We start from the raw sequence: 22,250 nt of genomic DNA on the forward strand, positions 1-22,250 counted from the left end.
AGTAACAGCCTCCATACGCTCCCACGGTAAGAGGCCCCCGGGTGTCAGCCCTGCGGTGCGGTGAAGGAAGGAGCACAATCGATAGCCGAGGACAGGAGTTGGACAAACCGAGCTCGGCGTCTCCTGCTCCAGACAGGCTTCTTGGGAGGTTTCTGCTGGTTCTTGAGAACATGGAAAGCGGCCGTGCGCTCCATTTGCTCCCAGAGCCTCGTCCTACTCTGAGTAGTAGCTGCCGCTCTGTGTATGCCACCACTGTAGTCAGAGTTCAAGGCTCGGAGAGTCTGGGATGCGTGAGAACCGCCCACCTACCCCAGCATCCTCTGCCTGAGAGCACATCTGTGTGGTTGGCCTGAAGAGGACTGTTCTAATGTCTACTCGGGGGCAGATTGAGCTTACGTCCGGCCTCCTTGCTTTATGTGTTCACTCTAAACGAGGGAAACATCAAGATCTAGCGATTTGGGAATTCAGAGGTCATTACCCAAGGAGGGACATTGCAAGGGATAGGGCCTCTTCTGCTTGAAAACTAAGCGGTAGAGTCAGCCCCCTCATGCGACGCTGCACCTCAAGAGTCCCCATGTGACGTGCAATCCTGACATTGCAGGCCATCCAGAGGCAGCTGGAGGAGGTGGAGGAGCGGCAGAGGGCTTCTGAGATCCAAGGCGTGAGGCTGGAGAAGGCCCTGAGGGGGGAAGCAGGTAGGTGGCCCCGCAGATCCGAGAGGCGGGCCTGGGCCGAGAATGGTGCCGGTCTAACCGAGCCGGCCAAACACTGAGACCTCGTCGCTGTTAACGGCACTGTTAATGTGGGCAGGCGGCGCTGAGGTCACAGCTGCTCCACACTTCCAAAAACAAACTCATGGTCGGATTTGAAATTCCTAGGGCACTGGTCAGCCCATGGGCCTTGTCCCTGGGTTTCTGGCCCGTCCGGGCTCCCTTATGCAAGTGTGAATGTTCTTTGCAACCCGGGGCTTATGAGAAACTATTCTGAGATAGTCATGAGAGCTATTTGGGTGTTCAAGCAAAGTGGGGAGCGATTCAAAGCCCGGGCTTGGACTCAAAGTCCTCATCCCTCCCTTTTCTAGCTGTGTACCTTGGGCTGGTCACGTTCTAAACTTTTATGAACTTTCGTTTTCTCCTCTAGAATAGGGATATTTGTGGTTTCCTTTAGAACTGATATAAGGATTAAAGAAGAAATTATATACAAAAAAATACATGTGAAGAGGGGCACCTGGGTGGCTCAGTCAGTTAAGCGTTGTACTTTAATTTCGGTTCAGGTCATGATCTCACGGTTTGTGAGATCGAGCCCCACATCAGGCTCCAGGCTGACAGTACAGAGCCTGCTTGGGATTCTCTCTCTCCCCCTTCTCTCTCTGTCCATCCCCTGCTTGCATTTTCTCTCTCTCTCTCTCTCTCAAAAAAAAAAGTTTAAAAAATTATATATATGAAGATGATAAACTAACATGTTGCCTGGTATAAGAAATGGCAACTCTCCCACCAATAGCTTCAGACCCTTAGATTCAAACAGAATTCATCTGGTGAAGACCTACCCTGGGGGAGACATGAAGACAGTGGGTCTATAACGATGAGTATAGCACAGTTTCTGCCTTTGAGAAGTTCATGGTCCACTGAAGGATGCAGACATGTAAATAAATAAACAGCAATACAGGAGGACAAGTCCTGTGATAGGAACAAGTGTTCGGGGAGGGGGGCATGGGGACACGATCACAGGCTTCCTAACTGATCTTGGGGAGAAGGGCATTCAGGCTAATCACCTGGAAGGGGCATTCCATTACGATGAGACCCAGAGGAGGAATAAGAGTTAACCAGTGAGGTGAGGAGATTGTTCTAGAAGAGGGACATTGCTCCAGGAGACGTGAAGTGCCTCAATGAATAAGGAGACAGCGAAGGAGTCCAAGGTGAGGGATGACTTAAAGACCCCTACATTTTTTGGAAGCCACCCCAGCACCAGTTTTCAGCTAGTGAATTGGAGAGGCCCTTAGAGTTAGTGGGTGGGGGGTGATATCGTCTCCTTTGTTTGGGGGTATGATGTCTTTAGCCTTCTGCATTTCGGGTATAGCCAGACACTGAAAACATATCTCTGCGTGCAGTCGTGTAAACAACATCTTACTTGTTAAACAACATGGCGGAAGTTTAGGCTTTCAGTTCTCTTAAAATTTCAGCTGTTTGAGAGCGATGATATCAGCAGGGGCAGACACAGATTTTGTGAGGCCTGAAGTTTTGTGCACAGTCACGCAGGCAAAATTATGAGGGCTGCTCCCACAGCTTTGCAAGGGCTCAGCCAAGTGAGGGTCCCTGCAGTGCAAGCGTTAGCACTTGCGTGCGCAGTTAGCTTGTTTCTGAGTCACAGGGAAACGCTGGAGTCTGACTTTATCCCTCTGAGCCCGGTTTACGAAGTGGGAGTGATCATCAGACCTGTTTCTTGGATTTGTGGCCAGGATGGCCTAAAACAGTTTTTGAGGAAATCCTAGCACAGGACAGATGATCAGTAAGTATTTGTTCCTTTTCTTTCTAAAACACACTGTTCACTTCCTTGCAATGCACACATCCACCCATCAGGAATAGACTTCATGACACAAATAATAACTGTTTCTTGCTTGCAGTGAGAGGCACTGCCTGTCTCTACGGCTGTTTTGGGGACTTGGAGTAAAATGAATTGCCCTTGTTTGACATACCGCCACATTCCCCGTCAAGAAGGCTCTGCGCCGCTCTTTGGGAATCCACAGATTTCAGCAAGAGCCTTAGAAATGAAAAGGATAAACCAAGAAAGCTAGAGCATGTTTCAGTTTGCTAGGGAGGCAGGGTGGCATGGTGGGGAAAAGAGAATTATAGGCATCAAAAAGCCCGTGTTCAAATTCTGCTCTGTTGCATTTATGCTGTGTGGCCTTGGGAGAATCACTTAACCTTTCATGCTGCAGACTCCTTATGCCAAAAATGGAGCTAATAATCCTCACATTCCCAGGTCATTCAGGGCATTGGTGGGCAAATTGCCTCTGAGAGTTTCTACCACACTGCAGGCATTCAAGGGATGCGACCCGATGTCATTTTTACAAAGTATTCTTAAGTATCCATATACACACATACACTGTTAAAGAATTGACTCACTCGGGTCACCTGAGTGGCTCAATCTGGTTAAGCATCCGACTTCAGCTCAGGTCATAATCTCACGGTGGTCTGTGAGTTCAAGCCCCACGTCAAGCTCTGTGCTGATAGCTCAGAGCCTGGAGCCTGCTTCAGATTCTGTGTCTCCCTCTGTCTCTGCCCTTCCCCCACTCACACTCTGTCTCTCTCTGTCTCTGAAAAATGAATAAACATTAAAAAAAAATTTTTAATTAAAACAACAACAAAAAAGAATTGACTCATCTTTACTGCTTGAGATTTAAATTCTAGAAACCAAATTTTCATGGTTTCTGAAAATCTCCCTCTCCCTCAAGCTTGAAGAGAGGCTATTTTGAACTATCAGCTGAAGAAAGTCAACTTGTGGTGTTTTCAAAGGTGTGTCAGCCCAGCCAGAAGATAGATTCCCTTCATTCCCTTTACATCCTTAGTAATTGAATTCCCCTGTTCAGTTTATGGGCCTTTTCCCCCTTGATTGTCCTTGTGTGGGTGACAGATACAGATCAGCACAGGGCTGGAGGCTGGAAGAGTTAAGTCGAGGAGAGTGGCCCCGAAGGAAACCGCATGGAAGATGTGCAAACCAGGCATCAAAATTAATACACTCTAACTTGTAATAACATTTGTGCAGTAATAATATTCCTTTGCAGTTTAATATTCTATTCAGCCCCTTTAAGAGATTGCCCTGGTGCTTAATGAATGACCAATGCTTATTAGGTTAAGTTGTATTTGAGCTGGCCTGTGCTGCTCTGGTTCAAGTGATTTAATGGGAATTATTTAATAGGTATTATTAGGATAATTAGAAAATGATCACAGTTAGGCAATAATATTGAGCTATGAAGGTTGTGAATAACCAAATTTAGAGACAGGCCTGAAAACATGAGTAGTCTGTGACAGTAATGCAAGGCTCCTCTAATAATTACGTGCGCCAGCCTGAAAGGCTCTTTTGTTCCTAGGAGTTATTCATTAGGCGGGCATTGAATTAGAGGAACATGCGGGGGTGCAGGACGGAGGGCAATGATGGCTGATGAGCAAAATGAAGCTTTGATGAGCTCCTAATTGTCGTGACAACAATTCCTTCTTTCTTTCTTCCCAACAGTCAGAAATAAGCTCCCCCACCCGCGGGAAGGGCTGTTCCCCATTTTGTTTTCAAGGAAGGGGAAACAAAGAAAAACGAAAATCCAACAATCCACCCTAGATGACAAGTCATGATGTCCTGTAGGGTGTGTGTTGGGAGGTGGGGAGAAGTGTTATGGATGGATGTCCTTGAGGCATGGATTCCTCTGGTGGTCCTAGGTGCCCAGAGTAAAGGACCAGGATATGCAGGGGCCTGATTGCCCTGGGCTCCACCCCTATGAGGAAAACAAGCCAAGCATTGCCAGCCCCTTAGATTCTTCTTGGTCAAGGCACCATTACCTACTGATTTGTTATCATTGAGGTGGTCCATGTTAAGTGCTAAGGCTATGGAGTTTCCCAATTATGCAGGAGACCACCATTCAGATTTAGATGGTGTGGATAACAGAATCTGTGCTTTCTTTCAACGCCTGGAGGCAGGTGAAATCTGATGAAAACTTGAGAGCAGCTTGGAGGGAGAAAAGATTTGTCCCTAGGGGAGGTATATGGGAATTAACTTTGCCCTCACAGTGTTACCAACTTTTGGGGAAGGTTTACCAGCTGGTTGTCTTCATGGAGCTTCTTGCTTTTTTTTTTTTTTTTTTTTTTTTTTTTTTTTTTTTTTTATGGCTTCCCTTCACAAAGATGGAGTTTACAAAGAAATAGCCGGATGTGTGAGGCTGCCAGTAGGTGGCAGCAGGAGCACATGTTATGACAAGAGAAATTGCAATGAAAACCTAGCCAGGAAGAGGGAAGTAGTTTGGCTTGCACTCTGTGGTTTTTATCTTGGCTGCTGCTGAGGAACAGAAGGAATAATACTTTCCTTGAAAATATAACAATGAGGTGTCCTTAAAAGAACACAGACACTGGAATCAGACACTTGTGAGTTTGAAGCCCGATGCCATTCATAGAAAATGGCCAAGAGTTAACAAGAGTCCAAAGCCGACGGCTAAGCAAGCAAGGAATTTGGATGGGTTTGCCACAAGTCTATGTGCCGCAAGTGAACAGTGAAATCCAGTCCATCAGAGCACGGGAGTGTTTTGCTCACAGCCCAGCAAATGGCAGGAAGGCAGCATGGTACAAGTTGCCCCGGACCCAAGTGTCACAGAGGGACCTGCTAGGCCTAGATGGTAGCTGTGTACCCAGTGGACTGTGCCACGACTCAGGAGCTCAGGGGAAGGTACCTGGCAGCCTTTACAGAAAGCACTGAGCACGCCAGCCCCTTTCCCTGGAAGCAAGAAGTTGTGTAGCAGTCATGCTGTGGTATCCTGACCTACTTCTCAGAATCGCCTACTTGGCTGGTTCCAGGAATGTCTCAGGGCTGGAGGATGGTTAGGCCTTGTAGTATGGCACTCCCAGCAAAGACATGCCGGGATGCTCGGGGTCGACTGCATATTGCCTTACTCAGCAAATAAAAATCATCCGCTTATTATGGTGTTCATCTCTGCTTCTGGCCTCCGTGGCCACTCTGTAGAAAGTGAGTGGCCTTACAACAAAGATGGGCCCACTGAGGGTGAGACTGAGATTCTCTTCCTGAAGAAGCCTTGGGTCCACTGCATGGATTCCAGGGGCATGGAGGTCTCAGAGTTATGTGCCCTAGAGCATTGCCTTACACACAAAAATTACCATGAGAGCAGCAAGAAATGCATTTTATATCACAAATTGGTACATGTAAATATATAACTGAAAAATTCATCAGGAAATAATACTGAATTGTGCTATATATAAAAGACTAGTACTTTCCATTCTATCTTACTTTTAATGCTTATTCTGACCCATAAAGTTAATTTTGCAACCCTCAGATTTAAAAAACATCACGGTCATAATGATTTTACCTGGAAAAACATTTGAAACTAGATTACCAAATGGCCGACTCGGCCAGATGCAGAATGCAGTTCCCAAGAAGCACGGAGCAGCAGAACTGTGGACTAGATACTACAAAAGCCCGTTCACTACAACAAGTATACTTTCAAAAACATTGCCAGGCTCTCTCAAGTAAGTGAGGTAAACCTCTCCGGGCCAAGAAGGACAAGGATGAGAAGAAGAAAAGTATGCTGAAACTTCCATGTGCCAGGAAGGGAGGAAGCATCAAAAAGAAATCCAGGGTTGCCTTCAGGATAAATATCAGTGGTTTTAATGGCTAAGCCTTGGGACTAAAGAAAAGTAGGGAAGCTAACCTCAAAGTATCCTGCATTGTGCCAGTTCTTTTAACTCCCTGGAAAACAAGGATAGATGCTCTGTGAAAGAAACCATGCTTCAGTTTATGCTCTCAGGCTTCAGACAAATTAAGTTCAACAAATCATTAAATGATAATAATAAGTAATCGTCCCAAACACAAGGAAGTAAGCCACTAAGAATGGCAAAAACAAGTTTCAATGGCCAAGAACTTCCACTACATTAATTATTATATACAGAATATACTATGTCTATATGTCAAACATTTACAAAAATAGATTACACATAAAAATGAGCAAGCAAAAACAAAAAACACTACCAAAGTGAACAGACAACACCACCTTCAGCTTGACCAACCGTAAGCGCAGTCAAACTTAACATCATAAGCTTCCCGCTGTGATGTACCGAGAAAGACGCATCATCACTTATGCAGCAGAAATGCTCAACCTGAATTTAATAATAAGAATAAAATCCGACAATTGCAGAGTAAGAGACAATCTGCAAAATAACTGGCAAATGTCAATGCCATGAAAAAGGGGAGGGGTGGAATCTAGGAACTGTTCTAGATAAAAGGAGACTAAAGGAACATAACAACTAAATATAATGCTTAATCCTTTAGGTTTAATTTTTGTCAAATAAAAAGTTGAGGGGAAAATGGCTAGGCTTTTTTTTTTAAATAATGAAATGAAGAGCCTGGAAATGAAAAATGCATTCATTGAAATTAAAAACTCGATGAATGTACTAAATAGCAGTTTGGACACAGCAGTAGAGAGAATTAGTGAATTGGACAATATATCTGAGGAAATGAACCAGAATGCAGCACAGAGAGAGAAAGAGATGGAAAATATAAAGGCATAGTTTGTAGCCATAGAAAATAAAATGAGAAGATCTGGTATACGTTCAATTGGAGTCCTGGAAGGAGAGAACAGAGAAAATTGAAGTTGTGTATCATTTGGAGAGGTAATGGATGAGACATGATAGCAAAGCATTTAGAAAGGGTCTGGGGCCCAACGAGTGGTTTATAAGTGTTAGCTTTCTTTTTTCCCAAATGTGTGAAAGACGTGAACCTACAGAGATTCCAGGATACAGAAATCAGGATAAATTTGAAATATGCCCACCCTTACTTCGCACAATGAGTGAAAATGTAGAACATTGAGGACAGAGATGATCTTAAAGTGGACAAAGAGTAAAGATAAGTCACCTTAAAAGGGAACAAAATTTTTACTAACAGCCCTGTTCTCAAAAGCAGTAATGGATGTTACAAAACAGGGAAGTAATAGTATCAAACAGCTGAAAAAAATAACTCTCAAGCTAGAATATTGTACAGAGAAAAAAAGGTATTTCAAGAATAAGTGCACAATAAAGACGTATTAATTTTTTCTCGAATAGAGTTAACTATGTATAAACAAATTCCTATAGGGGGGAAAAAGATACACAGAAGGACAATCTATAATATGAAAGAAGAAATGGTGAATAAAAAAATAATAAACATGCAAGTAAATCATTGTCAATATAAAATAATATGGATTTTTATTTTCATGTATTTATTTTTAAAGTTTATTTATTTTGAGAGAGAGAGCACAAGTAGGGGAGGGAAAGAGAGACAAATAGAGAGAATCCCAAGCAGGCCCTGTATTGTCAGCATGGAGCCTGAAGCAAAGGCTCGAATTCACGAACCGCAAGATCATGACCTGAGTGGAAGCTGAGTGGGATGCGTAACCGACTGAGCCACGCAGGCACCCCCATATGGATTTTTAAAACATAGAACTGAAGCACTGGACTAAAATAGAGGTTAAGTTTGGAGTTGAATGATTGGAAGTCAAGAGTTCCAGGGCCCTTATGTTGTTTAAAAGAAGGCTAAGATATTAAGTTTAGGCTGTTAAGGTATTAAAAACACCTATTTATGTTTTAAATGTAGTCACCCAAAACAATAGAAGTAAAATGTATAACATCCAAATCTGTGGAGGAAACAAATAATATTAATATTAATATTAATAATATTAATAATAATAATAAATAATATTAATATTATTTATATTAATTACATATAGTATAATTATATATATGTATATTAATATTATTTATAATAAATAATAATCAGCCAAACAAAAATCCCAACTCAATTCTAAATAAAAATAAAAGAGTATTCTAAAAAGATAAAAAGCACAAAGTAAGACGTAGACACAAGTCAAATATGTCAGTAATCATCATGAAAGTTAATGAACAAGACAGTGACATGCTGTTTAGCAAATCTGCATAAAACATTAATACACAAAAAGTTTTAAAGTAAAAGGATGGCAAAATATATGCTAATTAAATGAAGCTGGAGGCAATGCATTGTGTTTAAAATCCTCCATAAAAAAATACTTAAGAAATGAGAAAAAAACTGGAGGTAATTATATTAAAAGCAGATACAATAGCCTTTAATACCACAGTGATGATTAGGAATAAACAGGGTTGCAGCATAATTTTTAAATGATCAACTTACTAAGAAGATGTCACAGCTTTAAATGTGTATGTGTTGACTCTAGCAGGCTCAAAATGTATAAAACAAAAAATTATAAACTACAGGGAGTAATTTCTGCTACCGTGGCAGGAGATTTTAGTGTATCTTTTAATGATTGTCAAGCAGACAAAATATTAGTACAAATGTGAACAATGTAACTAATAACCTTAATTTAAAAGACATTTGTAAAACCCTGTACCTCCATATTAGAGAATAGTATATTCTTCTCAAGCTCACATGTGATTTATAAAAATTAACTCTATTAGTTGATAAATCTCAGAGAACCTAAATTATACAGACCTCTTTCTTTAAAAAAAATTTTTTTAATGTTTATTTTTGAGAGAGAGATTGCAAGTGGGGAAGAGATAAATGGAAAGGAGACACAGAATCCCAGGCAGGCTTCAGGCTCTGAGCTGTCAGTACAGAGCCCGACGCAGGGCTCTAACTCATGAACCCCAAGATCATGACCTGAGCTGAAGTCAAACTCCCAACCAACTAAGCCACCCAGATGCCCCTATACAGACCACATTCTAAAGTACAATGTACTTAATTTATAAGTCAATAGCCAACAAATATTTTTTTTTAAACCATGCATCTAGGAAGGTAAAAGATAAATTTCTCATGGATCAAAGAAAAAAATCAAATGGACACTTCTGAAAATACGTGGAAATTTAAAATGTACTAAATATGAAAAGGAAAACCAGTAGATCAAAATTCAGAGGTGCAGTGAAAGTGGTGTTGAGAGGTAGTGCCCTAAATACTCCTTTTAGAAAAGAAGAAAGGCTGAAAATTAATGAGTTAAGTGTCCAACTTAATTTAAAAAAAGAAAAGGAAGCCTAATAAAGAAGATAATAAGCAGAAGTAAATGAAATAGAGAGTCATAACAACATGGAGAGGATCAAGCAAGCCAAATGTTGGTTCTTTGAAAAGACTAATGAAAAACTAGAAGCAATGATATTAAATTGATTTTTAAAATTAAAATAGGGGTGCCTGGCAGGCTCAGTCCGTTGAGCATCCAACTCTTGATTTCAGCTCAGGTCATGATCCCAGGGTGGTGACATCAAGCCCCACACTGGGCTCCGTGCTGACAACACAGAGCCTGCTTGGGCTTCTCCCTCTCCCTCTGCCCCTCCCTCCACTTGCTTGCTCTTGAAAACATAAAATAAAACAGAAGATAGAAATAAATAAATTAGGAATGAGAAGGGCAAACAGAACCACAGATATAGCAGATTCCCCTCAAAATAAAAGAATATAATGAATATTTAATGCAATGCAATTAATTTTAAAATTTGGCAATCTAAGGGTGATTTAACAATCACCACATTAAGAAATGAAAGAGGGGGGGCGCCTGGGTGGCGCAGTCGGTTAAGCGTCCGACTTCAGCCAGGTCACGATCTCGCGGTCCGTGAGTTCGAGCCCCGCGTCAGGCTCTGGGCTGATGGCTCAGAGCCTGGAGCCTGTTTCCGGTTCTGTGTCTCCCTCTCTCTCTGCCCCTCCCCCATTCATGCTCTGTCTCTCTCTGTCCCAAAAATAAATAAACGTTGAAAAAAAAAATTAAAAAAAAAAAAAAAAAAGAAATGAAAGAGGGAAACCATATGGTCTTTTCAGTATAAGAAGAAAATATCATTTGACAAAATTCAACACTCGGGACAAAAACTTTCAACAAAAAAGGATTAGAACAGGATAGAATGTTCTTAGTTTGAAGAACGTCTTCCAAGATGCTGCAGCAAATACCACTGTTGGATGGTAAAATATTAATAGCATTTCTTTAAAAATCAGAAATAACAGAAGAAGGCCTGCCATTACCTCTTCTATTCAACATTGTACAGGGAACCCTAGCCAGTGCAGTAAGACAAGGAAAAAATGGCATAAGGTTTGGAAAGGAAGAAACAAATTTGTGTTGTTTCTTGATGATAGAATCATCCATGTGAAAAGCACCCCAAATTGCACAAATAAATTATTAAAAATAAGAAGAGCCTATATGACAGTGATTGGGTATAAGCTTAAAATAGAAAAAGCAATTGCATTCCTAGATCTCAGCATAAAGCAATTAAAAAATGAAAGAAAAAAGATGCCCTTACATTAGCATAAAAACATATGGCACCTAGGAGTAAATCAAACAAAAAATGTATACAACCTTTATGAAGCCAATTTTAATCCTTCACTGAAAACCACCAAGAGACTCAAACATAATTTCACATATACAAAAACCTGATTTAAGCCTACAGTAGCATGCAGATATATAGGAAATAAGTGATTCTCAGACAAGTGATTTTCAACAGAGGAAAAAAATTAAATTGAGCCTTACATCATCCAAACAAACCAATTTCATAAAGATTAAAGTTTTTAAAATTAATTTTAGTTAAATTTTTAATGTTTATTTGAGAGAGAGAGAGAGAGAGCGCGCGCGCGCGCAAGTGGGGGAGGGGCAGAGAGAGAGGGAGACACAGAATCTGAAGCAGGCTCCAGGCTCTGAGCTGTCAGCACAGAGCCTGACACAGGGCTCGAACCCACAAACTGTGAGATAGTGACCTGAGCCGACTGAGCCACCCAGGTGCCCCGAAAGATTTTAATATGAAAAATGAAACTTGAAAAGTTAAGAAGAATCTTTTTGACCTCAAGCTGGTAGTCTGTAGACACTATAAGGGAAAAGATAAGCCACTAATTCAGAAAATACATTTGCAACAAATATAATCAAAAAAGAATCAGTATTCCAGAATATGTGAAGAACCCTTAAAAATCAATAAGAAATAGGCGAGCAAATGTTTGCCTTTATAAAAATAGGCAAATAATAAAAACATATCATGCTCATTAGTAATCAGGAAAATGCAAATACAATGAGAAACTCTTTCAAACTATTAAATTACCAAAATTTATAAAACTTGATAATACTAAGTATGTGGCAAGGTTAAGAAACAAGGGGTACTTTTTATTCAATGTTAGTGGGAGTGTAAACAGTCATAGCTCTTTGGAAAATGCTTTGGCTTTCTGTTTTCTGTGAAACTGACCATTGGCATACCATACTAAGGAATTTTATTCGTCAGTGTGTATTCCAGAGCAAAACATGGAGAGGGACTTAGACAGCAATCAACAGGAAAATGGGTCAATTATGGTATGTTCAAAGATCCCCCAAAGTGATTTTGACTCTTGAGGAAAGGCAGATTCTAAAAAAAAATTGTTGTAAATTATTCCACTGAAAGAAAGGAAACTGAATGGAATGATTCCATTCAACTCATGTTTATTGAGTGTTGTGCCAATAGAAGTCAGTGTGGCTGCACAGGTTACTCTCTCATGGACCACATTTTAGAAGGACACATAAGAGAGATTAAAAAGGGGGCATGTAATGTAGGATTAAAGTGGGTATCATGCAGCAAAGAGGCTCACTCTGAAAAAAAAAAAAAGAATACTCTAAAGACAGCAAAATAGTGCCTTTAAAGCTGTTTCTTTTGGATCGAGAACAAGGAAAGGAGAGACCCAGGCAGATGGTGTAATGTTACAGGATGAAAAAAGACAACTCTTTTCCAACTCTCAGCATTTATGTTTTCTTTATCAAGGAAAATAGTCCTCCATCTAGAAATGTTAAACACATCTAGAAGAGGGAGTTGAATCTGAAAGAGAAATCTAGGTGAGAAAAATGAGAGAGCAATGAATTTAGGTTTCTTTCATGGAGACCGATGGCACGTATACTAGTCTTGTTGGGTGTGACGTTCCTCAACCAGAATTTGTTGAATGAACCAAATTAACCAGTTATTTCAACATGGCGAGATATAACCTCGGTCTTTGAAAACTCATGGCGAATTCCAGAACCAAAGACTAAAGGCCAGTCTATTTTCTGTGTTTCACTTCACATAGGAAAGAAAGAGGAATTCTGATCCTTGTCAAGATTCTAGGAAGGATTATTAAAGAAACTGTGAATATTTAGAAAGAAACTTAGCGATTAGGAGAAGCCACTGGTGTTTACTGAGAAGCTGTGAACAACAAATGTCATTTCCTTTTCTGGGTGGAGCTGTGAGGTTTGTAGTGCCAGTGGACACGGCAGACGTTGTGAAGCTTGATTTCAGGAAATTATTTTACCGAGGCTTCCTGTAACAGCCTCATGGACAAAATATAGAAATGTGTGCTGGGTGATAGAGCGCATTTAGAGTCTGTAGAACAGCCTCACCCAAAGCCTGAGCAGGGTCCCTAATGATGGGCCAGATGGCTCTGTTCTTGGTCCAGTCCCATCTGACATTTTGGTTTTCAATATCGCATAAAGGTCCAGGATGCCCATTTATCAATACTGCAGAAACCCCAAAGCTAGAACTGTGTCAGCTGGAGGAAATATTCGAAAGATTTCCCCATGATGGAACAAAATAAACAAGATGATAGTTAACAAGATACATATACAGTCTTGCATTAGGTTAAGGAAAAGCTGAGTTGCACAAACGGAGCATGAAGTCGTCAGACTTCACCAGCACTCGTGTGGAAAGGCCACGCTCGTTTGCAAGGTAGGAAGAGCCCGGTGAAGACACAGCTGCCCAAAGACCTCAGCAACCCTCAGGGCTCAGACAAAGGTGCAAGAAGATCTCTCCCCTCTGAACTGTTGGTATTTTGTTTGATTCTGGACTGTCTTCAGGTTGCATCCTGGAACACCAGAGGGCAAGTGGAGGTGGGCAGCCTTCTTGTGACACAATGACAAATGACCTAGGGGTGTTGACTCTGACAAAAGAGCACTCTGAATGCCTTCTGAGTGTTAAGTGTTCTCTGTTTTCCCATGGAGGCAAAACTGGACTTGGCAGCTGGCGGCCAGCCCATCAAAGGCCAATGGAAAGAAGTTTTCTATACTTGGAGTACAGAGCCCCGCAGGGATTTCCACCATCACATGGAGAGTTATCACAGAGGCTGGAGAGGGAAGGAGGTAGAGGGAATCCCCGGAACAGATTACCCATGAAGGTTCTTTCATCGCTTATGTCATATGATTTGAATAATGACCATTACCACTTATTGAGCTTAAACTGCGTGCCAGGGCTGGGTTAAGGTCTTTGTGTACACAGTCAATCCCACTGTATCTTCATAACAGATGAGGAGACTGAGGCTCAGGGAGGCTACAGTATGTGTTCTTAGCCCACATGGTAGGAGGTGCAAGAGTGGAAGTTTGATCCCAAGTGTAAAGTAACTTTTATGCTATAGATGATCTCTGGTCTATATACCTTATTCTTTCATTCTGTCTGTGTGGCCATAGCAAGGGGCACATTATCTTCTATTTGGCTGTGCGGCGTTGGTGTTCCCCACTGAACTGCAAGTTCCCAGTTGCCTGTCATCCAAGACACCTAAGGAAGAATAACATTTGGCTATTTCTCTCCCCACCCCTCTTTTAATCCTTCCTGATTAAAACTTCACTTAGATCATGCTACTCAACCACCTTTAGTGTCCTTTTGTGTTCTACAGCATAAAGTACAAGAGTCTCAGCATGACGTTCAGGGACCTCTAGGATGAGATGCTCATACACTCCCAGACCTCGCCCTCTGCCCTGCCATGCCCCCTTAGTCCTGCCTGATCTCTGTCTCTACCACTTTCTGTTCCATCCCCTTGTCTTTGCTGACATTGCATCTTCTTGGAAATGTCCTCTCCCATCCTCATTAGTTCCTCTCCAAGTGTTATCCATTCTTCAACACCCCGGTTCAAGCACCACACTTCTTGGAAAGCCAACCTCACATCCTGACCGGGAAAACCCTCCCCTCTCTATATTCCCAGAGTGCTTTTATGCTGCTTAGTTGTGGTTAAGAGTTTTCTAATGTTCTATTTTATTCTAGCTCTTTAAATCCATCTGCTCCAGAAGATTCTCTAGAAAAAATAATAAAGAGAGATGGCAGGCCTTATGCTTTACTATCTCCAAATTTCTCATCACATGTAGCATTATCTGTCACTGTATCCCCATTACCCAAAGCGGTACCCAATACCTATTCAATAAGTAGGTGTTATTGGATGAGCGAATGAATTTATGCATGAAGGGACAAATGGATGCATTCTTCAGAAGTCCAGATCTGCCTTGTGGTACCAATTTCCCCTAAATTGTATAATTTGGTGCATTACACATGAATCTCTCCGGACCCAAATGTCCATATCAACAAAAAGGTGGTTAAGAAGACAGGGAGGAAAGGGAACTCATTTTTATGAATGACTTGTTACGAGCAGGGCAACGTGTCAGGTGTGTTACTTGCCCTACAAGCCTATGAGAAGGAGGGAAGGAGTGAGGGGGAGTGGGGAGTGATACAAAAAAGTGAAAAGCTCAGGATAAAGCTCACTAGGGTTCAAGCCCTGGTTCTGCCACTTAATAACTGTGAGCTTGGGAAAATTGAGCTTTTAGACCTCTGTTTTCTCCAGCTATCAAGTGGTGATTATAAAAGAATCTACTGGTGAGTTTCATATGAGGTTTAAATGAGATGTCCCATATATTGAGGTTCCTGGGTGGCTCAGTCAGTTGGGTACCTGGCTTCAGCTCAGGTCGTGATCTCGTGGTTTGTGGGTTTGAACCCCACGTTGGGCGCCATGTTGACAGCTCAGAGCCTGGAGCCTGCTTTGGATTCTATGTCTCCTCTCTCTCTCTCTCTCTCTCTCTCTCTCTCTGCCCCTCCTCTGCTTCCTTTCTGTCTCTGTCTCAAAAATAAATTAAAAAACATTAAAAAAATACAAAAATAAATGAGATGTCCCATATAATGCACAGAGCCCACTGACTGGCATGTAATCACCAGTCATAATATGGCATAATAAATAGTAGCTTCTCACTACTCTATTATTTGTGTGTCTTTTTAAAATATTTTTTTAAATGTTTATTCTTGAGAGAGAGAGGGAGAGAGAGAGAGAGAGACAGTGGAAGAGGGGCAGAGAGAGAGAGAGACACAGAATCCGAAGCAGGCTCCAGGCTCTGAGCAGTCAGCACAGAGCCTGACACAGGGCTCAAGCCCACAAATCGGGAGATCATGACTTGAGCCAAAGTTGGATGCTGAACCGATTGAGCCACCCAGGTGCCCCTCCTTGTGTATCTTATTGTTCATTTTAACCAATTAAGAAGCAAAGGCTCAAAGTCACACGTATGTTTTGTCTGCACTATTTTCCCCTCTGCTTATGGGATACTCCAGTATAAATCCTTCTAGAATGGCCATGAGCCACAATACAGCCTGTGTTCTCATTTCAGGGTGAAATACTAAAAAGCCATCTCCATGTTACTGCTTCTCAAATATGCTTAGATTTTTAACATTTTATTATGTAAACATTTGGCATCTAACATTGTGCATCCAAAAGCAGCATCAGTTTTTCTCATGGTTATTCTTATGTTTAATAAAGGTCATAATCTAGGGGCGCCTGGTTAAGCGACCGACTTTGGCTCAGGTCATGATCTCACGGTTTGTGGGTTCGAGCCCCACATCAGGCTCTGTGCTGACAGCTCAGAGCCTGGATCCTGCTTCAGATTCTGTTTCTCCTTCCTCTCTGCTCCTCCCCTACTCATTCTCTCTCCCTCCCTCCCTCTCTCTCCCTCTCTCTCTAAAATCGACATTAAAAAAAAATAAAATAAAGGTCATAACCTAAGTTATAAGAAGATATGAATAGAACTTTCCCAGTGAGACTCAAAACTAGTAACTTTTTTCCCCATCATTTGGCTTTTCTTTGTGTAAAAAATTAAGATGCCAGTCACCACTCCTCTATAATTAAATGTGGTGTGAGCTTCTCTGCCCCATGAAGGGAGCCACACCTCACCTGAGCACCCAGTAATCATTGGATTTGGGGAAAGAGAAGGAGGAGGAGATAGTAACCAGCAGAGCTACTAGGGTTTTCTTTCGTGGAGATTTTGATGCATCAACATACAGAAGTTTGGGGCACCTGGGTGGCTTAGTCAGTTAAGCGTCCAACTTCAGCTCAGGTCATGATCTTGCAGTCTATGAGTTTGAGCCCTGCGTCAGGCCCTGTGCTGACAGCTCAGAGCCTGGGGCCTGCTTCAGATTCTGGGTCCTCTCTCTCTTTGCCCCTCCCCTGCTCAAAAAGAAATAAATATTAAAACAATTTTTGTTAAAACATACAGAAGTTTTACCAGTAGACAGGAGAAGTTTCATTTATGGCAGGACATTATCGAGATTATATGAACCTTGGAGCTGAAGTATTCATGCCCTAAATGTCCAGGAGGACGGCCCCCAGAGCATGCACAGGTGGGTTTTATTTTTCACACCTGCAACCTGAGGCATCAACAGGCCATCAGGGGGGCTGCCGCCTGTTGAGACTTTTTCTGCTACAAACATGGCCCACCAAAGTAGCTCCTAAGCAGGTTGATCATGGGGAGAAAAATGCCAATCTAACCCATTTGCCACTGATTTCTTAAGCAGATTCAGGCACACAAGATGAAGCACAGCTTTTGCAGGAATGGTTTAAGCTGGTTCTGGAGAAGAATAAATTAATGCGATATGAGTCGGAGCTACTGATCATGTAAGTAAGGCAACACAGATAACAGCGAGTCCTAAAAGCAAAGGGGGTGGGAGTGGGGTGGCTCACCCTCCCGGGTTGAAGTCCCAGGAATTTTTCTCCTTGTGCATACAGAATTGTGATTGAGGGAAATTGATATTTGGCGCCTTGCATATCATGCTGGCATTAGTGCAGAGAATCTTCAGTTGTCTGTTCCCTCTGTGGAGTCCTATGGCTAAAACAGACCTCAAGTGATGGGTCTGGAGCTAGAGGGCATTTGGATAAGGTATTTTCAATCCATCCTTGTCCCTGAGACCAGTGGGGGAGGGGGGGCCACCTGCAGTCACACACCTGCAATAGGGAAGCTTATGTCTGGGAAGAGGCTGGGGAGATCTGCCTGGCCACTTCCTTGTGGCTTTAACATACAAGGACTGAGACCTCTCTGGCTGTCCTCTCTGAATAAGAGAGCAGCCTGGTGGGAGAACCAGAAAGTAGAGGTGGATGTCATCGTACTCTGAAAGAGTTGAAGGTCACTCAGCATGTGGACATATCTTTTGGGGGTAACCATTCAACCCACTGCACTAACCAGACCCCAGAATTAGACATACTCATCTATGTAGTTACAGAAAGTAATGGACCCACTTGCTTCTTGGGGGCAAGACTTTTACCTTAGACCAATGTATCTCAACTGAGGGCAATTTTGCACCCCCCCCCCCCCACCGGAGGATATTCAACAATGTCTGGAAGCATTTTTGGTTGTCATACCTAGGAGGTGCTACCTGTGTCTAGTGAGTAGAGGCCAAGAGTGGTACTTAACATCCCACAATGCATAGGATGCCCTGTCTCCCCCCACCAACTATTGAAGTAAAATGCCCATAGCATCAAGATTGAGAAATCTTGCCATAGACCTATGGCAAGGCTCAGAGTAATCAAGAACACAGGTCTGCTGTAGGCAGGCTAGTCCCAGGAGAAAAAGGGTGTGAGCTAAGTTCACCTAGTCTCTTTCCAGATTTACCTCTCCCAGGTTGAGAGTGAGTAGGAGTGGAGACTGGGGAAGGAGACTAAGAGTTCTACTCATTGAGCTTCAGGGACATGGAAGGAAAGTCCGGGAAGAAAGCATCCTCCTTAGTAACTATTTTTTCTGTCACTATTTTTTAAGTTGATACACATGCTGAGACTCAGAGCAACATTTATCCATGCCCACCTGACTGCAAAGCCTTTTTTCCCCAACCATACCGTCTGCCTGTAGACCAGATCTGAAGTACAAAGTTCATTCAACAAAAATGTATCCAACACATTCTGTGTGCCAGGAACTGCTGGGTAGTATGGAAATAAAAATGAGTGACGCCACAGTGCCTATTTTCAAGAATCTCATGATTTTAGGGGAGAAAGACATGCTAACACATAGCACGCTAGCAATAAGAAAACATGGCAAAAGCTCCATGGAAGTTTGTAGAAGGAGCATTCGGTGCATGGGCTCTACCTGTGAGAGTCTGAAAGTCAATGACTGCTGCTGTTACTGCTTAGTGACCAGCTTCCCTAGTTAGTCTGCTGCCAGGGGGAACCTTCGGCTCCAAAAGAGGCCAGAGGGAAGCTCAGGCAGGTGAGCTAGACAAAAGCAGGAATGGTTTAAGTTGTTAAAGGATAGGTTTTAGTTTAGAGAAAAGACCTGGTTGAACAGAGAGAACCATCTTGGATAACCGACTTGTGTGCTTTGGGAAAGCAGATACCAAGACAAGATTGGAAGTCCAAGAAATGTACTGGGATAAAGGGAAATAGGAGGGGGAGTAAGAGGCAAGTCTACAGACCCTCTTTGGTCCTGATACCTGTGAAAGGAGAAGGGGAGGAAAGGGAATTGAACAGAGGAGCCTGAGATGGCCCTGTAGCCCTGAGAACATCTTAGCCAGGCCAGAGGGAGAACCAGAGCAGAGATGCCATCAGAGGAGTCCAACTCCAGTACTACCGTTGTGCTCTGACATTGGCTGGGAGCTGCCTGGGGACAGTGTGGCCACAACATGACACTGAGTGGATTCTGCCTCAGCAGTCAGCTTGCTGCACTCTGCCCAGAAAGTTCTCTCTTAAAGGAAGTCTTGAGTGGTACATTTCCATTGGCTATCAGAGCGGGCCAAGAGAAGTTCAGGGTCAATAACAAAAGGCAGAATATTGAACATGGCAGGGACCTTGACCCAAGTAGTAGTAAAAATAAGGGCAGCAACGACAGGGCATAGCAAAGTGTAGCAGATACCCATGCACGCCGTGGGTAGGGTGCAAGTGAAGGCCCCATGATGTCAAACCCAGGGACCTATTCTCAGCCCTCACCCTCTTCAATGTCCCTGTAGCAATGAATCCCCTCGACCTTTCTCTTCTCTCTCAAAACTTTCTCCTCCTGGTTTCTGTGATGCTGAATTTCTTGTTTTAATTGCTTCTCAAAGTTTTGATTGCTTCCTCCCTGGTGATATCTGTTTTGTTTGACTTCCAAATGTGGGCATTTCCAACCTCGTTGTCTTCAAATTCTTCTTTCTCTGTAGTCTTCCTCTGAGGGATCACATGACTTCACCCACCCCCTCTGATCCCTGTGACCTCTGTTTGTGGTCCTCATTCTCCTGAGAACTCCAGAGTTGGGTTCCCAAAGCTCTGGGGAACCTCCACATTACACATGGCCTGGCATGTGGGCGCCTTGCACACACGAGGGATACACATGGAATAGCCCCAGGCGTTGAAGGGTTGAGAAGTTCCAAACTGACCTTTACCAAGAACTACCTTCTCTTCTTGACTTTGCTGCTCCTATTGGTGGAAACACAGAGACCCCAAGCGTCCCTGATCCCTCTTTCCACATCTCCTACAACCAGATGGACAGCGTCTGAATTTTATTGCCTCCACATGGACACAATGGCTCTCTCCTGCCTCCTCTTCCTTGTTTTGCTCTTTATCACAATCAGGGATTTGGGAGTTGTTAGAGGTGATACTTGAAGTCCCTTTGCCCCTAAAAGAGAAAAGATTTTCAGATTGTCATTGCTTCTCTCCTGGATTATACTAGTCGTTTCTTGATGATGCATCCCCAAAGGGCGGCCTGAGTGGCCTTCCAAACACCCACTGAGATCCCATCACAACCTTCAGCTGCTCCATGGTCTTTCCAGTTTGGCATATCCTAACAGTCCTTCTGGGCTCCTTCAGCGACCCCAGCAGTAGCAGAACTTTCCGTTTAGAGATATTCCAAGACCTCAGTTTTAATGAGAAAAAAAAAAGAAGGCAGTAGCTGTAGTCAGTGAGCTTCTATTTCTAGGCAGATCGTCAGTTTTTACAAGGTCTGAACATTTTCTCATCTCCAGGGCCCAAGAATTAGAACTGGAAGATCATCAAAGCAGACTGGAACAGACATTAAGAGAAAAAATGCTCAAGGAGGGTGAGTACGATGACGTGTTTGGGGCCCCTTGTTAAAGACATTTTTCCCCCGAGAGGCACTTGCACAGAGCACCCTGCAAATCCCAGAGTGGGACGCTCTTCCTGTCTTGTGCAAGCAGCCTGGAGGCAGAACGGGAGGCTGGACAGGTGCAAACTCACCACCTGCCCAGCAAGTTGCTTCTGGCTTTGTTCACCTGGGCTATGAGGGCAGCAGTTTACTCCATCCCATGAGCTAACAGAGCAAAATCATTCATTCGCTTTCCCATTTATTCAGTTAAGGAGTATTTGCTGAGAGTCTAGGGGGGCCCTGGCAGTAGGAGAAGAGCACCCCTGCCTCGTGGTCTCACCGGGGAGGCCAACATGCAAACTGGTGTTTGTAGTACAATGAGATGAAGGCCAGGACACAGATGCTTTGGGAACACCAAGGAAGGCGGGCCTAGTTCTGCCAGGCACCATAGATGGCACAGGAAACACCCTTCCCAGCACAGGCCGGACCAGGTCAACACAAATGAGAAAATAATTTCCACCACAAAGGAGGGAAAGCTGACATAAATTCAATTCACATGCTCTACTGATTTATGCATTCATTGGTTGCAGCCCAGTAAGACACCGTTTTGTGGCTGTGTGTTCATGGGACCAGATACACGCATGGCTTTCCTACACTTAGGCCTAGGTCTAAAAGGACAAGTTCAACAATTTCTTTACACCTCATGGACCAAACATACTTACCTATGGGGTTGCCTGGTATAGGGCAAGCACCTGACAAATATTAGACGTCACCTTTGATTGTTTTTTACTTAGGCATGTTATCTCCATTTTACAGTTTAGAAAACTGAGTCTCGGAACTTAAAAAGTATGTTCAAGGTAAGTAGCGAGAGGACTAAGATTCAGGCACAGACTACCAAAGAGGGTCTCCTATTCCTTCCCACATAGTAATGATTTGTGGACTTTCTTTATAGCAACAAAAAATTCTATTTCTAGCAAAATCTTTATAGGGCTGCACTGTATAGAACAGATAAAAGTGTTATACGTCATTTTTATTTGTCAGAGGGCTCGCATGAGTCCGTTGATGACAAGCCAACATTACGGGAGGAATGTTTTATTTTTCTGTGTTGATTATCAAATAAGGAGCAACGACACTGGACTATACCCAGATTAACAGATCATAGAAGGAGTAGGAGTAAGATGGGTGAGCAGTCAGGGTACTCTGGGTTTTCTTCCTCCCTCAAACACAGCTATGTTGAGGTCAGCTGATTTGGAACAACCAGGAAATTGATCTATGGAGTGTCAGAAGGATCTCCATGATTGGAGGGAGACAGCGTGCCAGGTACAAGGTGCATGGACATGAACTTGGGGAGAGAGAAACAGCAGTGCCACAGAAGAGAGGGAACCCTTTCCATGGAGAGACAAAGGGAAAGAAAGAGAGAGGGGTTGAGAGAGTGCGGCATCAGGTTTGCACAGGAGGAAAACCGCTCAGGACCAGGGACTGGGGA

At 43.0% G+C, this 22,250-nt stretch overlaps 1 protein-coding gene across 7 annotated transcripts in view; it reads left to right on the forward strand.

The window, feature by feature from the left end:
- The window catches only part of MICAL2 (microtubule associated monooxygenase, calponin and LIM domain containing 2), a 223,587-nt gene that overhangs the window by 196,176 nt on the left and 5,161 nt on the right, over positions 1 to 22,250 (forward strand). For 5 of the 7 annotated variants that reach the window (XM_043580680.1, XM_043580682.1, XM_043580677.1 and 2 more), the window contains 3 exons: positions 602 to 695; positions 17,277 to 17,379; positions 20,685 to 20,758. In XM_043580680.1, coding sequence (XP_043436615.1) covers positions 602 to 695; positions 17,277 to 17,379; positions 20,685 to 20,758 — 271 coding nt within the window. The remainder of the gene's footprint in view (positions 1 to 601; positions 696 to 17,276; positions 17,380 to 20,684; positions 20,759 to 22,250) is intronic. The other 2 variants (XM_043580676.1, XM_043580689.1) reach the window with 1 other exon arrangement.

Source organism: Prionailurus bengalensis, chromosome D1 (genome assembly GCF_016509475.1).
Source record: "Prionailurus bengalensis isolate Pbe53 chromosome D1, Fcat_Pben_1.1_paternal_pri, whole genome shotgun sequence".
In the NCBI taxonomy this organism is placed as follows: Eukaryota; Metazoa; Chordata; class Mammalia; order Carnivora; family Felidae; genus Prionailurus; species Prionailurus bengalensis.